General features: G+C 38.9%; 1 protein-coding gene across 9 annotated transcripts in view; it reads left to right on the top strand.

The window, feature by feature from the left end:
• The window catches only part of FAM135A (family with sequence similarity 135 member A), a 142,701-nt gene that overhangs the window by 32,804 nt on the left and 92,269 nt on the right, over nucleotides 1–17,628 (top strand). For all 9 annotated transcript variants that reach the window (XM_056109611.1, XM_056109600.1, XM_056109591.1 and 6 more), the window contains one exon: nucleotides 632–711. In XM_056109611.1, coding sequence (XP_055965586.1) covers nucleotides 632–711 — 80 coding nt within the window. The remainder of the gene's footprint in view (nucleotides 1–631; nucleotides 712–17,628) is intronic.

Genomic DNA, 17,628 nt, shown 5'->3' with positions numbered 1-17,628 from the left:
CTTTCAGGGTCAGGGAAATGAGACCCGTTATTGTTACTGTTTTTGGCATATGGAATGCACCATGGGGAACTTGCCAGGTTCTGCTGTACAGACGGGATATTCTCCATAGCTTGCCAGCCTTTTCGAGAGGGACAGAGAATGTATATTAGGTACATCAGTTGGCTAGACTATAAGAGATCATGCGGCTAAGAATCCTTAATAATATGAAGCCAAAAATAATTTTTTCCAGATGAGGCCCCGTCTCTCTAGCACTTTTTAAAATCAGTTGTAAAAACCTTTATAATCCTTTATTTTCTCAAAATGGTATTTAATTGTCTTGTGAAAGAAAACAAACTAATCAGTAAAACTCTTTGATGCCTTACTTTTTACTTCCTATAACTATTTTATATAATATTAGAAATGCCTTAATTCTCTCATCTTTATATTTTCTGGTTTCTCTTGTAGATAGATGTCATGTTAATATTCAGTCTGTAGACTTTATAATGTTTCTTACCAAAATTGGGTGACTGGTCTTAAAATAAACTTCATATTTTAATACATGTTGATATATGGTCGTTGGAGCATTGCATAAATTTAAAATGCTTTATAAAATATTTTGTTTAAAATGACCTTTTTGTCTATTTTGCTCTAGTTTTTACCAGATTCGTGCATCTATGAAAATTCCACCTAGAGTTCCCCACAGAGTAGAAGCTAATTTGTTACGTGCAACAGGTAAGACAAGGAAAATTGTCAAAACCAAATCTGAAGTATATTATGATGGAAAATAAGTTATTAATAAATAATTTTATTGTTACAAATATAAGATAGTAAAAAAGCACAATTATACTCTTATGGGAAATATATTTGAAGCCTCAATAAAACACATTTGATTGTAGGTTTTCATCTCCTTGGGTTTCTTATGATAAGCAAATGAAATGTTTTATGACTTATATGAAAGTTCCATGAAAATGCTTGAGAGGGTTTAGTTACAAATCATATAAGATACATGTAATTTAAAAATACCACACATGTATATATACAGTTGATATATTTATTACCAAATGTTTGTAATTAAAGTCTGGTATTTTTTGTTTTGCTTTGGTGCCACACTTGGCACTTTCCAGCTTTTGTGCTCAAGAATTCCTTCTGGTGATTCAGGGTCTCCATTCCGTGCTAGGGACTGAACTGTGGGTTATTGCATGCAAAGCATGTTCTCCAGCCTATGGATCTATCTCTCTGGTCCTCATTTCATAAATTTCATAGAGTATACATCTCATAGAACATACATTTTTTTCAAAGAATAATTATTTAGGTAACATGATCACAATATTGTTAACCGTTATGATCTTGATATGCTCACTATCTCAGCACCGGAGTGCCCAATACCATCCACCACTGCCCTTATGTTATTGATAGTCCATTTCTTTATTCCGCACTCCACCATCTTCCCCTCCCACTGCTTGGCAATCTTGTGCTTTGTAATCCAAGATCAAGGGCTTGTAATCATTGTAGACTGTTTCCTTGTTTTGTTCCTCTGTATTCCACAGATGAGTCAGATCATTGGGTGGGTATTTGTCCATCTTCATCTTTGCTTAACTTACTTTGCTTAACTTATTACCTTGCAGTTTCATTCAAGTTGCAGTAAACTGCACGATTTTATCTTTTCTTACAAATGTGTCATTGTATGTATATACCACAAGTACTTTATTTATCTGTCATTTGGCAGATGGGTTGTTTCAATATCCTGACTATGTACTAAGCACTGTAGTGAACATAGTTTACATATATCTTTTTAAATTAAAGCTTTTGTGTTTGAGGGATAGAGCCAAGAAGTAGAATCACTGGGACATGTGGAATCTCTATTTTATGAGAAATCTCTGTACTAATTTCCATTGAGGATAAATTTACATGTCGTTGCTAATAAGTGATGATGAACACTTTTTTTTCATTTCTTATACTAAGCAACAATTTTTCATGTGTCCACTTTGTGTGTCTGTTCATCTCCTCTCCCTGTTTTTTTTTTTTTATGGGGTTAGCGCTTTTGCTGTTGCATTGTTCTGTGAGTGCTTTTCATACTTGGCTATTAGCCTTTATTTATTTAATGTACGGTGTGTAAATATTTTTCCCAGACAGTAGCATGTCTGGTTGTTGTTGTTTTGGGGTTTCTTTTTTCCCATTTTAGCCCAAGTTTCTTTTGCCATGTAAAAAACTTTTTGATTTAATAAAGTCTCATTTGTTTATTTTTATTATCTTTGTCAGTGAAATTAAATCTTGAGGATACCTTTGAAGTCCATATCCTGGAGAGTTCTGCCTGTATTTTGCTGAAATACTTTGTTTTATGCCACGAACAGTTGCATGTCATCAGTTTCAGTATTGAAAGAATATTTTAAAGACTTTTATTGGTTAGTAATATGGAGGAAGATTTTCTAGTGATTCACTTGTACATTTTCTTTTAAGTGGTATGCATTACTGCTTTTCAACGATAATGACATTAAGAAACATCTTGAAATTCCAGAGTGATAAAGTAAAGGGCACTTGCCTTGTACACTTCTGACTTGGGTTTGATCCCTGGCACCCCATTTGGTCCTCCCAGCCATGCCGGGTATGATCCCTGAGCTCAGAGCTAGGAGTAAGCAATGAGCACCACTGGATGTGGCCCCAAAACCAAAGAAAAAGGAAAACAAGAAATGTCTTGAATTATGTATATTAAAAGATTGAAAACTTTAAAAATTTTATTAGTGCTTTATATATATAGGGCTGGAGCGATAACACAGCAGGTAGGGCGTTTGTCTTGCATGCGGCCGACCTGGCTGACCCAAGTTTAGTTTCTTCGCCCCTCTTGGAGTGCCCGGCAAGCTACCGAGAGTATCTCGCCCGCACAGCAAAGCCTGGCAAGCTACCCGTGACATATTCGATATGCCAAACACAGTAACAAGTCGAAGGAGACGTTACTGGGCCCACTCGAGCAAATCGATGAACAATGGAAGGATAGTGCTACAGTGGTCTAATTTCAAGATTTTTAATCCACTTTGAATTAACTTTTGCATATGGTATGAGATATAGGTCAGATTTTTTTGGATTTTTGTTTTTTTTGGGGGGATAGGGGGTAGTTTGGGCCACATCTGACAGTGCTCAGAGCTTACTCCTGTCTCTGCACTCAGGGATCACTCTTGGCAGTGCTTGGGGACCATATGGGGTGCCAAGGATTGAACCCAGGTCTGCTGCATGCAAGACAAACAACCTACCTACTGTTCTGTTGCCTCAGCACCCTCCTTTCTATCTTTTTCTTTTTGTTTTCGTGGCTTATCCCGTTTTACTAAAACATTTTTCATAGATTAACAATAGAGTTTCATTTCTTTTCCAACTTGGATCCCTGTGTTTTATTTTTCTTGCATAATTGCTGTGGTGAGAACTTCCAAAACTATTTTCAAGTAGAGTGGAAAAAGTATACATCATTTCCTTGTGATCTCAAAGGGAAAACTTAGTTTTCAACATTATGATGTTGGTTATTTACATGTTTATTGTATATGTCTGTAGGTGTCTATCTTGAAATTAACACTATACTCCTTCACTCCCAAACAGGGAGTTGAATATTTTTATCCTGAATGGATGTATCAAGATTATTTTGAGTCATGTCAGAACCTTTCTCTGCATTAAACAATTTGATATGATTTTTCTTTCCTTTAGTTAATATGGTATATTTTGTTTATTTAGCACAGTGGGTAGGGCGTTTGACCTGGGTTTGATTCCTCCATCCCTCTCGGAGAGCCTGGCAAGATCCCTGTGGTGTATTCACTATGCCAAAAACAGTAACAAGTCTCACATTGGAGGCGTTACTGGTGCCTGCTAGAGCAAATCAATGAACAACGGGAGGACAGTGCTACAGTGCAGTGCTACCTATATTGAACTGATTGAATTCCACTCGATCATGGTTTATGATCCTTTTGATACTCTGTTAGATTTGGTTCACTAATATTTTGTTGAGGATCTTTATACCAATCTTCATCAAGGATAATTTTCTTTTTTTAATAATACCTCTGCTTTTATTAAAAAAATAATATTAGCTTTAGTGATGCTCTAAGAATCAATAGGATTAGGGGGCTGGAGTGATAGCACAGCGGGTAGGGCATTTGCTTTACACGCAGCCAACCCGGGTTCGATTCCCAGCATCCCAGATGGTTGCTGGGCACCACCAGGATCGATTCCTGAGTGTATGAGCCAGGAGTAACCCCTGTGTATTACCGGGTGTTACCCAAAAAGAAAAAAAAATACAAAAAAAGAATCAATAGAATTCCTTTCTATAAAATATTGGAATGGTTGAGGAGTCTACACAGTAAGTCCTTAATGGTTTGCTATAACTCACTAGTAAACTGTTTTGAATCTAAACCAATCTAAATTGATTTGTTCTTGGTTTTTACTTGCTCCTGATTTGATCTTCATAGATTTTATGATTTTAAGAATTTGTCCATTTCTTCTGGGTTCTTCCACTTAGTGGCATAGAGTTGTTCATATTACCTCTTATCATCTTGCATTTCTTAAGTTGTCTTGTAATCTGTTATTATCTTTAATCTGATATATTTGAGATTTTTTTCTTTTTTTATCATGTATTTATATTTAGCTAATGATTTCTCAGTTTTCTTTATTCTTTCCAAAAATCAGTTTCTGGTTTTATTTCTCCTTTGTATCATATTCTTGATTTCTGTTTTTATTGATTTTTGGTCTAATTTTTACTGTTTCTTTCATCCTACTTACTTTGGAATTCATTTGTTGTTCTAGTTTTTCAAGCAGTTAAGGTTAGGTTATTGATTTGAGTTTTCTCTATTTCCTGATTTAAGCCTGCATTGCTATAAACATCCCTATTTATATTGCTTTTTATTCTCATTTGTTTTGAGGAGTCTTTATTTCTTCAATTTTCTCTTTGACCTAGTTGATTTGTATATACCTTAGGGCTTATTTCTGGCTCTGATCTCAGGGATCACTCCTGGTGGGCTTGGGCGGAAACCCATGAGGTGTTTGGAATTAAATCCAGGTCCCATGGGTTCAAGGCAAGTGCCCTTCTCAGTGTACTATCGCTCCAGCCCCGTTGGAGGAAATTTTTTATTGTGTTTGCCTATACGGGTTTGGGGTGGCTGTGCTGAACCCTGCCCTTTGGGTGGGACTCAACTCCAGGTTGAATCCCAACTGCTACATGCTCCCAACTGTGGCCTGGGGACAGTCAGCTCTCTCTGTGCCGGTTACTGCCATTTTCCCATCTCTTTATCACAAGATGGATACAGGCACAAAACTAAACCTCTTTGGACCTTTTCTCAATGTTCTTGTGTGTTCAGTGCCCTTGTGTGTCTTCATTGTCCTTGCAGAGATTATACTTGCAGGGATCATTTCTGTATTTACTCATTGTCCTCAGACTTAAGTTGGAGATAAGTCTGATGCTTACTACATCTCTGCCCACTTAGGCAGTCCTTGGTTCTGAACTGGTTGGGGCTGCAAGCTTGTCAGATTGTGCCAATTCTGAAACTTGAAGGTTGGGTTTTAGCAGGGTAGAGCCCAGGTTGTGCTTGCGTGAGTGCCAAGCCAGGACTGTGAGCCTCTCAGGGTGGGCCTTGACTGCGATCTGTGATGTGTGGATTTAACTCAGCAGTGGCTGCTGCTCCCTTTTGGGCCAAGTGAGGTTGTTCTTTTTATTGGGTAACAAGTCCAAAGATTACAACTCCTGAGTACTGTTGGGTGGGACTGTCAGGTGGGGCTGGACTATATTTCAGTTCAGAGGAGCCCGGATTACAACCCTGCTGATCCTTACTCACCGCCAACGGCTACTTCCAACTCTTGCTGTTTGGCAGCCCACTGTTTGGAGCACCATCATCCCTGGTGTTTTTGACTCCATGCTAGGGTAAAGCTGTTGTTGTGGAAGTTCTTTGTTTTCACCCCGCTCCTGTGCTAGGTTGGCACTCTCTGTTCGGCACTGGCTCTCTGGCATTGGCCAGTCCCTTTTTTCTTTCACTCTCTGCTTCTGCCCACTGTCCACCAAGGGACGCATTCCTTACCTATGGACTTGTCTGCATTTCTTCCTTCTGCACAGTTTAGTCTCCCTGAAGTGTTAACTGTTTTCTTCAGTGACTTTTCTTGGAGTAACCCCTGTGGAGTACTCTTGCTCCCTTGAGTGTTAGGGGTTTTTTGTTTGTTTGTTTGTTTGTTTGTATTTTGATGGGGGTTGCAGAACACCTGGCAGTGCTCAGGGGCCTGCTTACTCTAGTTCTGTGCTCAGAGATTACGCTTTGTGGTGCTCAGTGGACTAGATGAGGTGTTGGGGGTTGAACTCAGTTCGGCCCCAGATAGGGCAAGTGCCCTCCCCCACTGTACTCTTTCTCTCACAGATTTTCTTGGCACAGGAGCACCCACACAGCTGTTGCCCCGACCTCATTCTCTTGAGAGTATTTTTTAACCACATTTTAGGGGGACAGCCACTGTAATTGGAAAACAACCTGAAGACAGTGGATATGTCTGAAGAAGATAGGACATAGACATATTATACCTGTTGTTTCCTCAATACTCTCTTGAGAGAAACCAGTCTTTTAAAGAAAATTATTGAGATTTTATGGTTTGCAGTGCTACTAATAATGGTTTCTCACGCACACAATTCCAACACCGTGCCCATTACCAGTGTATCCCCTTCCTCTCCCCAGGATCCCAAGACCCCTTCCTTCTTCCAGCCATCCCCTGCAACCACTTGTGTCAATTATATGGGAACAATCTAAGCACCCAACTATAGAGGAATTGATACAGAAGTTTTGTTATATATTTTCAGTGGAATACTATACAGCTCTAAGGAAGAACCGAATCATGCAATTTGCAGCAAAATGGATAGAATCAGAGGATGTCATGCTAAATAAAATAAGTCAAAAGGAAAGATATATATACAGAATTTTCTCTTTCATATATGGGACTTAAAAATACACAGCACAGTAGCACCAGAAGCCCAAAGGCAACATAATATTAGGGAGAGACACCAGCCTTAAAATGTTAAAACCAAAACTGCTGTCTAACATAATCCATTGTATTTTTTTCCACCTTTCTTGTATTTTGTTTTCTTATCTATAATTAGGAAACCAAATGGTTAGTGAAAAATTCTAAAGAGTTATATATTTCTATTATAAATTACTGGTTTCAAAACATAAAATAATAAAAAGTACCTAAGCTAATTTGAGCAGAGTTCAGTCCAGTTTTGAAATTTAAAATTTTTCTGAGAATATGAAATATTTAGAATTATGTTTATCATGGTTCAGATATGAAAATTCTGGTTAATATTCGATTTCAGGACTATGGTTTAATCAAGAGTTTAATCTTCCATTCTGGTTGAAAGATGAGTGCCAAAAGTAGACTATAGACTGAACACAATGGCCGTTCAATACCTCTGTTGCAAACCACAACACCCAAAAGGAGAGAGAATAAAAGGGAATTCCCTGCTGCTGAGGCAGGGTCGGGTGGTGGGGGCTGGGGTGGGGATGGTGCGAGGGATGCTGGGAACATTGGTGGGGGAGAATGGGCACTGGTGGAGGGGTGGGTAAACGATCATTGTATGACTGTAATGCAAACACGAAAGTTCATAAGTTTGTAACTGTACCCCACGGTGATTCACTAATAAAAAAAGTTTTAAAAAGTTTACTCTTCAATTACTACTATTCATCTACTATTAAAGATGTCAGAGACTATCACTATGCTCAGTGAAGTCTAAAGTTGCCAGTTATCTTGTGTGTATGAGGTCCTGAGTTTTATCCTCTTCACAAAATTGCTCTCTGTGGTACTTTGGGCTCCCTCAGTCTACTTACCACAATAAGAAAAAGCAAAAAAAAAAATTATTTTTTTTAATGCTCAGCAGGCCCAAGACTCTGTATAGGGGTAAGGCACTTGCTGTATACATAACTGACCCCAGTTTAATTCCTGGCACCACGCATGGTGCTCAGGAGAGCACTACCAGAAGTATCCCTGAGCGTAGAACCAGGAGTAATCCCCGAGCACCTCTTGGTATAGTCCAGCCACCATTTTTCAACTACTGTTGTGCATGTCCTCAGGTAAATTCATAGTTACTTTAAAAAAACTTTACTCTTTATTTGCTGCTCATATGTTGATAAGAGCAACATGTAAGAGCAATATATGCTTCCGTCTGTCTTTATCTTGTATTACATTTTTCACTTGAGTGCTGTTTTGTCTGTCTTAAGTTTGGCTGCCCTTGATGGTTTTTAGGCTAATTTGCATGTTTTCTAGTGACTTTTCCAGTGTCTCACTCTTGAGTCTGTGTTTACTGTGAAAGGCCAAGTGTCTTCCTTATAAGCAGCAGAAGGTTAGGTTTTGATTTTTGAGTCATCTGTCCATTCTGCATTTTCATTGGGGTGTTCTGTCCATCAAACTTGAAAGAAAATTTGATATTATTAACTTATTGCTATTTTTCTGTGAGAATTTTGGGTGTTTTTGGTGTTTGACTGTTTCTTTGGCTTTCTCTTATTTTTCCCTTATGTTTTGCACTTTAGTATGTCAATTTTTCATCTAGTTGCTGGCTTCCATTTTCCTCTTCTTATTAGTGTCTTCTAAAAGCTATTATTTTGAGGTTACCATGTAGTTTACATATTAGTTTATTCTAAGCTTATTCCCCACCCTTTTAAATATAATACGAAGTTTAATCTGAGAGTCCCTTTTATTAGTCACCTCCTTTCCCCCATTTTATGTGGTTTTATTTTTTTAATATCTTTCTGTTTCAGAGTTTTCCCTTTTATAAAAAGACAATTTCATATATCTTGCAAATTTAGAAGCAATTGTTTAGAAGCAATATAATGCCTTTAGCTATTTAAAATATTTTGTCACTTCTTCAAATCTGAGTAATAACATGGTGAGAGAGCATTCTTTTTCATTCTAGACTTTGGATATATCCATACCATTCTTTTATGGCTGTAGAGTTTCTCATTTTGGGAGGCTAACTAGGTGGGTATATTGACATACACACATGTATCCATTTATGCTCAGTGTTTACTCCTGGCTTGTTCAGGGATGCTCAGGTGACTGGATGCGGTGCCAGGGACAAAGCCAGTACCTTTCCCACTGTGCTATTCCTCTGGCCCTAAAATTTATATATTTCTCATTCAGGGGCCATTGCAGTGGTGCTATAGGCTTTCTGCTAGTTCTCTGCTTAGGAATCACTCCTGGTAGTACTCAGGGGGAGCATACGTGGTACAAGGGAATGAATCTGGATATAGAGTTCCTTTTGAGAAATCCAGTATGTGTCTTAATGAAAGATCAGTAATATGTGAATCTTGGCTTTTATGCTTTTCAGAGTCTCTTTTGACTCTTGCTATTTTGATTATATTGAGTCTTGGTGTTTTTCTTTTTGAGATTATTTCATTTGGAACACTTTAGGGCTTACTGGACAGGGTCTATATTTCCTTCCTCAAACTGAAAATTTTACTATTTCTTCCACCAGCAGTTCTTCCCCTTTTCTCTTCTATCTGAAATTCCTATGAGGCAAATGTTGCTTTACATAAATCTCCTACATTTTCTTCCTTTCTTAAAAATTACTTCTTTCTCTCAATTTTTGGCCGCCTTCTCCACCATGCCCTCAAGGTGATTGATTGGTATTTGAGTTTTTCTCCATTATGCTCTTGTGTGGTGCTTTTGTTTTGCTTTTTCTTTTTTGCTATTCTTTTATGTTTGGAGCTTTTTCTTATTTTCTTTCATACTTTCTTTCAGCATGGTGGTCTCTTCTACTCTTCTACTTATTTTATCATATTATTGAATGTTAATAGGATTCTTTCTTGAAGCCTTCTTTGGGAAATTTAGAAAGTTCTGCTATATTTGAACACTTTTGGGGCTTTTTTTGCCCATCCTTCTTGTGGCTGAATTCCTGGTTCTTCATTTTGCATGGAGCTGTATGAGTGTGAGGGGTAGAGCTCTGAGAGAGAGCTGGCCTGAGCTTACGCTCATCACATTAAGTCAGTGCCTATGGCTCAGGGATTTTGTGGACCTGGTGGTTTGTTGGGGATTTATGGGCTTATATAACCTACAGTAGCTACTGTACATTAGCTGCTGGGAATTTGCTGACACAAGCCTACCTTATCATCTGCATTCTTAAGATCAAGCTTAAGAAGGCCAATATTGACAGTGACTGTTATCTGACAGTGTCTATGGTGTCATTGCCTGCCAGGCTTGAATAGCAACTGGGTACTCATGGTCAGGAGCACTAAATAGAACCTATAACCCCAAAAATCCTGATATCAGTTAGGATATTTGAATTTTCCTGTGCCTGACAGGCTGCCTTACAATCTCAAACTCACATGGTCATGTCCTGTGATCCCACACTATTTTACAAGACTTGGACTCCAGCAGATGTTGCATTGTTTAAGCAAAGCCTCAGACTTGACGTAAGTAAAGACAGTTTTATTGCGTTAGACTCTGCAGAAAGCATCCTTCTTACTTTAAGCTGGCATTCCAGTCCTTGGAATAAGTGAGATAGGGATTCAGGAGTGGGGGTGAAGACAAATTGTCTGTCACTCAGCCTGGTGCTACTCCACCCTGGTTGTAGTCTTGGGTTTTGCTTTGCATTGTTTTCTCCTCTCTAAGGATTCAGAGCATTCTATTAGCTTGCCACAGATTGCCGAGGGTGGTGGATATTCTGCTTAACACAAGATGTAGTTAAGAATGGAGTTTTAAGATTGAGGGTGTATGGTTTTGACTCACCCTTCTCTTTTCTCAAGGTAAAACTCCTTGCCCTCATAATACCCTCTACCCTCCCCGGTGTTTGCTGTCCTTAAGATGTCAAAACAAATGCATCTTCTTATTCCACAAATTGAATCAATGTTCCAGAGATAGTGGTGGGTTTTCCTGTGAATTTTCTCAGTGGAACCTCAAGCAAGATTCTGTGTTTCTTTCAATGTTTACATATTTTTTTAAATTGACTTTTTGGGTCACACCCAACAATGCGGGGTTACTCCTGGTTCTGCACTCAGGAATCACTACTGGCAGTACTTGGGGGACCATATAAGATGCCAGGGATCGAGCCCAGGTTGGCCACGTGCTAGGCAAATGCCCTTACCAATCACTCTGGCCCCTGATTATACTGTCGTTGGTGTTGTGAACATACTCTCAGATTGCTTTGCTCTTCTTTTTATCAAGCACCTTTCCTGAAGTCTGATTTATGGCCAAATTCAGTCATTGTACTAATTCAGTTTCTAGTTCCTTATATTAATTAGTGTTTATTATTGACTCTAAAATATGAACTATCTGAAAAGTTTATTTCTATGTGAAAAGAAAGTATCTTTTAAAAATAAATTGTTTATGGCAGACATGTCTTTAAAAGAGAAGTCTGTATTTTATGTGGGATAACTTCTATCTTTTTTTTTCAGTGTTGAGGATTGAAACCAGGTCCTCACATATTTATTACTGAGATAACATGGTTATAATGTTAGTGTTTATGCGTTTAATGTACAAAATAACTGCATATCCATCAAAGTGCCAAAATATATCAGAAAAATGTTACAAAGTTTCATACTCATAAGTTAATTTGAAATAACAATACAAAAGCTAGTACTGGAACAAAAATCATAAATTTTTTAATTCATTTTCTGTTTTTCAAGACAGCAGGTTTTTTTACCATCCTTCTGCAACATAATGCCCACTCAGTATGGATTCTCAAGATACTTTTTCTATTCCAACTCTGGTATCAGTGTATTTTCTGCCCTAGATTAGAATATCTTTTTATGTTCAAATTTTTTACAAAGAGCCTGAACAAATAGAAGATGTGTTCCTTTCCCTACACAATACCGTTCCCAGCTGACTTTTACCTATCTTTATTGTTACGCTTTTGAATCTTGTTTCATTCTCTGAATGCCACTGATAGCATAAATTTGGTAACCAACTTGTAATTTCTACTACTGTATCACAGATGTTTTTTACATTTTATGAAAATCATAGAATGCGATTGTAGTAGTGGCTTATTGGAGGGGAGGTTGACAAGCATCTTAGATTCAAAGTAATTTTCTCATGTCTGGATTTCCACATTTTCTGAGGGAAAAAAAATAGCAGAGAAGGCAGTCGAATTTTTTCTACTAATTGAGAATACTGTTTTTGTTTTTTGTATGCTCTTAATTTCTCAAGATTTGTTTCATTTCAAGATAATATTCAGTAGTTTCTTTATCTTTTTAATTTAAAAAAATTTGTTTGTAAATATACCATCCCAAAAATGTTCTGCTTCCAGAAATTATGCCTGTCTTTGTTATAGTTGATTTCTAGATTTGATAAGATAAGTATTTTTATGTGAACTGGTTTCCTTTTATCCTGTGTAATTCTCTTTTTCTTTCTGCCATAAAAATTCACTTTTTAATTGTAAATCTACAACTGTAATAAAAAAAAAGAAAGGAAAAAAAATTTAAAGATGGGGTGGGTGGGAGGGATACTGGGATCTGTGGTGGTGGGAAATGGGCACTGGTGGAGGGATGGGTACTCGATCGTTGTATAATTGAAACCCAAGCACAAAAACTTGTAAGTCTACAACTGTACCTCATGGTGTTTCACTAATAAAATTTTTTTAAAAATTAAAAAAAAAATTCACTTTTTAATGTCAGAGTGATAGTACATTGGGTATGGGACTTGTCTGGCATGCAGCTGACCTAGGTTTGATCCCCAACATTCCATATGGTCGCCCAGGCCCTCTAGGACTGGTTTGAGTGCAGACCCTGTGGTAAACCCTGAGCATCACTGTGTGTGCCCCAAAACAAAACACAATAAATTCTCAATTTTTCTTCTAAGGACTTGTGTGGGTTTTCTTGTTTCGCCTTTTTTTTAATGTGCTCCTCCTTATCTATACATTTTATAATACACTATTTTTCCTCCAACTTTGTTTGTACTTTCTTGTAAGACTTTCTAGTGCTATATTTAATTATAACTCCTATAATTTGTGTTTTTTTTCTAGAAAAGTTTTAAGAAGAATAAAATTATCATCTTTGTTTCAATTATAATAGGGAAGATTAAATGATAGAGTAAGAGTTAGGTGATACTGTATTTCTTTTTCTTTTATCCACTTTTTTAAAAAAATTTTTATTAGTGAAGCACCATGAGTTACAGTTGTAGACTTACAAATTTTTGTGCTTGGGTTTCAGTTATACAATGATCAAGTACCTGTCCCTCCACCAGTACCCAGTATCACTCCCACCCCTCCCATCCCCCCAGTCCCAACCCTCAGGGCTTTCCCTTTTATTCTCTCTCTACTTTTGGGTGCTGTGGTTTGCAAAAGAGGCATTGAGTGGCAATCATGTTTGGTCTATAGTCTAATTTCAGCATTCTTCTCCCATCCTGGGAGGATCCTCCCAACGGCCTTTATTTGGTACTTCCTTCTCTATCTGAGCTGCCTTTTCTCCTAGCATGTGCAGTTGGCCTCCATGCCATGGAGTGAACCTCCTGGTACTTACCTCGGCTATTCTTGGGTGGTAGTTTCCTATTTTGTTACTTTATATTCTCCAGATGAATGCAATCTTTCTATGTCTGTTGTTCTCTTTCTGACGCCTTTCGCTTAGCATGATACTTTCCATGTAGTACTACTTGTATGTAAATTTCAAGACTTCATCTTTTCTAACAGCTGCATAGTACTCCATTGTGTAGATGTACCAAAGATTCTTTTTTTTTTTAATTTTTATTAGTGAAACACCATGAGGTACAGTTGTAGACTTACATATTTTTGTGCTTGGGTTTCAGCTATAAATGATCAAGTACCCATCCCTCCACCAGTGCCCATTATCCACCACCACTAATCCCAGTATCCCACCCACCCTCCATACCCATCCCACCCTGCCTCTGTGGCAGAGCATTCCCTTTTGTTCTCTCTCTATCCTTTTGGGTGCTGTGGTTTGCAAAAGAGGAATTGAGTGGCAATCATGTTCGGTCTATAGTATACTTTCAATATGCATCTCACATCCTGGGCGGATCTTCCCAACACCCTTTATTTGGTGCTCGCTTCTCTGTCTGAGCTGCCTTTACCCCTAGAGTGTGCAGCTGGCCTCCAAGCCATGGAGTAAACCTCGTGGTACTTATCTTGGCTATTCTTGGGTATTAGTCTCCTATTTTGTTACTTTATGTTCCCCAGATGTCTGTCCCTCTCTTTCTGACTCCTTTCACTTAGCATGATACTTTCCATGTAGTACCACTTGTATGTAAATTTCATGACTTCATCTTTTCTAACAGCTACATAGTACTCCATTGTATACATAGACCAAAGTTTCTTTAACCAGTCATCTGTTCTTGGGCATTCGGGTTTTTTTCAGATTCTGGCTATTGTGAATAGTACAGCAATGAACATAGAAGTACAGGTGTCATTTCGACTGTACTTTTTTGCCTCTCCGGGGTGTATTCCCAGGAGTGGTATTGCTGGGTCAAATGGGAGCTCAATTTCTAATTTTTTGAGAATCATCCATACTATTTTCCAAAGGGGCTGACCCAGTCGGCATTCCCACTAGCAGTGAAGGAGTGTCCCTTTCTCGCCACTTCTGCATCAACACCGGTTGCTTTTGTTCTTTTGAATGTGGGCCAGTCTCTGTGTTGTGAGCTGATATCTCATTGTTGCTTTGATATGCATCTCCCTGATGATTAATGATGTAGAGCATTTTCTCATGTGCCTTTTAGCTATTCGGATTTCTTCTTTGAGAAAGTTTCTATTCATTTTTTGATAGGCTTGGATGTTTTCTTCTTTTGGAGTTCAACCAGTACTTTGTATATCCTTGATATCAACCCCTTGTCATATGGGTATCCTTTCCCATACTGAAGACTGTCTTTGTATTTTGGTCACTGTTTCTTTTGAGCTGAAGAAGCTTCTTAGTTTAAGATAGTCCCATTTGTCTATGTTTTCACTTGCTTGGCCAGTGGCATATCTTTTTTTGAAGATACCATTAGCTTCAATGTCATGTAGGGTTTTGCCAACCTTGTTTTCATTGTACCTTATGGATTTTGGTCTGATGTTGAGGTCTTTAATCCATTTTGATCTTACTTTTGTACATGGTGTTATGTAGAGATCTGATCCCTTTTTTTTTTTTTGCATGTAGCTGTCCAGTTTTTCCAGCACAGTTTGTTAAAGAGGCTTTCCTTGCTCCAATTTACATTTCTTGCTAGCTTGTCAAAGATTAGATGATCATATGTTTGGGGGAGATATCAGTATATTTATACTGTCCCTTCTAACCTTTTTCAACCTGAAATTTATGTTGTCCAATACTAGTATGGCCACTCCAGCTTTTTTGAGGGAGCTGTTTGCTTGCAGGATTGTTTTTCATCCTTTAATTTTGAGTCTGTGTTTGCTCTGACTGTTCAGATGAGTGAGTTGTTCCTTCTAGTAGTGTATTGTTCCTTCTAGTTTGAGTGAGAGTTTAGCCAGAGAGAGTATTCTTAGTGACGTGTTCATTTCAGTGTGTTTTTTCGCTATATCCCACCATTGCCTTAGGACTTGGAGGGTTTTCTCTGATAGGTCTGCTGTGAATCTAAGGGGTGCTCCTTTGTATGTGATTTCCTTCTCTGACCTTGCTGCTTGCAGTATTGTGTCTCTATCGGCAACATCAATCATTCTAACTATGATATGTCTTGGAGTGTTTTTTTTAGGGTCTCTTTTAGCTGGCACCCTTCAGGCTCCTTGATTCTGAATGGCTGCACTGTCCAGCTTTGGAAATTTTTCAGCAATGATTTGTTTAACCGTGGCTTTTTCATTGCGATTGTTTCCCTGACTTTCTGGTACTCTAATGATTCTAATGTTGTTCCTCTTGAATCATCTCCTAAGACTCTGATTCGCTCTCGAGCTATTTTGAGGTCTCTTGCCATTGTTTGTTGTTGTCTATAGGCTTTGTGCAGCTGATCTTCCAGCTGAGTCTGTCTTCAGCTATGGCCATTCAACTGTTGAGGGCATAGACTTGAGTTTTTCATTTCATTTACCGAAACTTTTATTCGTGACATTTCTGTGCATGGCTTTCCAATTTTTGCTCTCATTTCTTCCTGTATTTTCTCGATTGTTTCTCTCATGTCCTCCTTTAATTTACTGGATATCTGTCTCACTGTTTCATTGAGTTCATTGAACATCTTCATTACTTCATATCTGAATTCTTTCACAGAGATGTCCCTTAGGTGAGTAGCACCTACTGAGGCTTCTGGACTCTTTTCATCGTGCTCCCCTCATGGTGGAGATTTGCGTTGTTTCTTCATGTTGATGTGGTGGTATAGAGACTGAGGTGTTACACGAGATTGTTGGGTATGAGTAAATTACCTGGGCCAGGAGGAAGACAGGACAGAGTGTTGGGGATGAACAAAAAGAGGCACAGGGATGGTGAGCATCCCAGAGTCCTAGAGGACGCCTGGAGTACGTACGTGGAGAAAGCCAAGTCCCGGGTTCAGTTAGTGACTGACCTGGGGGAGGAAGAGGACCGAGCACAGTGTTGGGGACGAACAGGATAAGGCACAGGAATGGTGAGCATCCTAGGTCCTAGAGGATGCCTGGGGCGCATATGTGGAGAAAGCCAAGTCCCAGGTTTGAATAGTGACTGATCTGGGGTAGGAGGAAGACCTGGCACAGCACTGGGGACGAATAGGAAGAGGCACAGGGATGGTGAGCATCCAAGGATCCTAGAGGACGCTGGGGGTGCGTACGCGGAGGAAGTCAACTCCTGGGTTCGCATAGTGACTGACCTGGGTGGGGGGGGGGAAGACTGGGCACAGCATTGGGATGAACAGGAAGAGCGATATTATATTTTTTTTAATCTAAATACATGTAAATTTGTGTGGATATGGTCAATCATGCTGAATCCTTTGTGGAACCCAGCTTGCTCTTATGGTTGTCCTTTATCTAGTGTTCTGCCAATCCTATTCAGGATGACACGAGTGAACAGCTTGTAGACGACAGACAATAGGAAGATCAGGAGATAGTTGCCAGTGTCGTGGATATCTCCCTTCTTGTATGGTAGTACAGTGCTGCTGATTTTCCATTGGGACAGAACCTTGCGATCAGACAGGTAGCATGTGAAGAGCCAAGCCAAAGTATTGATGAGTACCTACAGCAGATTCTTCAGGTGTTCGGGTCTGACCTTGTCGGGGCCTGGTGCTGTTCACACCTTTACCGATGAAATAGCGTGTTGAATTTTGAATGGGAGAACAAGATGCCGCTTTGTCTAATATTCATTGATTTAAAGAAGGCCTTTGATTCTGTTGAGACAGAAGTAGTCATCGAAGCCCTAGCCAAACAGGGCCTTCAAACTCAATATATCAGGATCCTCTGTGAGCTGTATTATGGATTCACTACCAGGATCTCACCATTCTACAGGGAAGTGATCATTGATGTCAAGAGAGGGGTTCAGCAGGGCGATACCATTTCACTGAAACTCTTCAGTGCCACCCTCGAGAACATCATGCAACAACTAAAATGGAAAGGAATGGGAGTGAAGATAGATGGTCGGCAACTATACCACCCCCACTTTGCTGATGACATGGGTCTAATAACACCAAACATTAGGCAAGCGGCACAAATGCTGGCCAACTTCAACCGTGAGTGTGGAAAGATTGGACTCCAGCTGAATCTCACTAAGACAATGTTTATGCAAAACAGTTTTGTTCCTGACGTTCCATTCACTCTCGAGGGAACGAACATTTCCG

The sequence above is a fragment of the Sorex fumeus genome, unplaced genomic scaffold (assembly GCF_029834395.1).
Source record: "Sorex fumeus unplaced genomic scaffold, SorFum_2.1 ptg000008l, whole genome shotgun sequence".
Lineage (NCBI taxonomy): Eukaryota > Metazoa > Chordata > Mammalia > Eulipotyphla > Soricidae > Sorex > Sorex fumeus.
The sequence above is the reverse complement of the archived record's forward strand: the minus strand, read 5'-3'. Positions and strand labels throughout refer to the sequence as shown.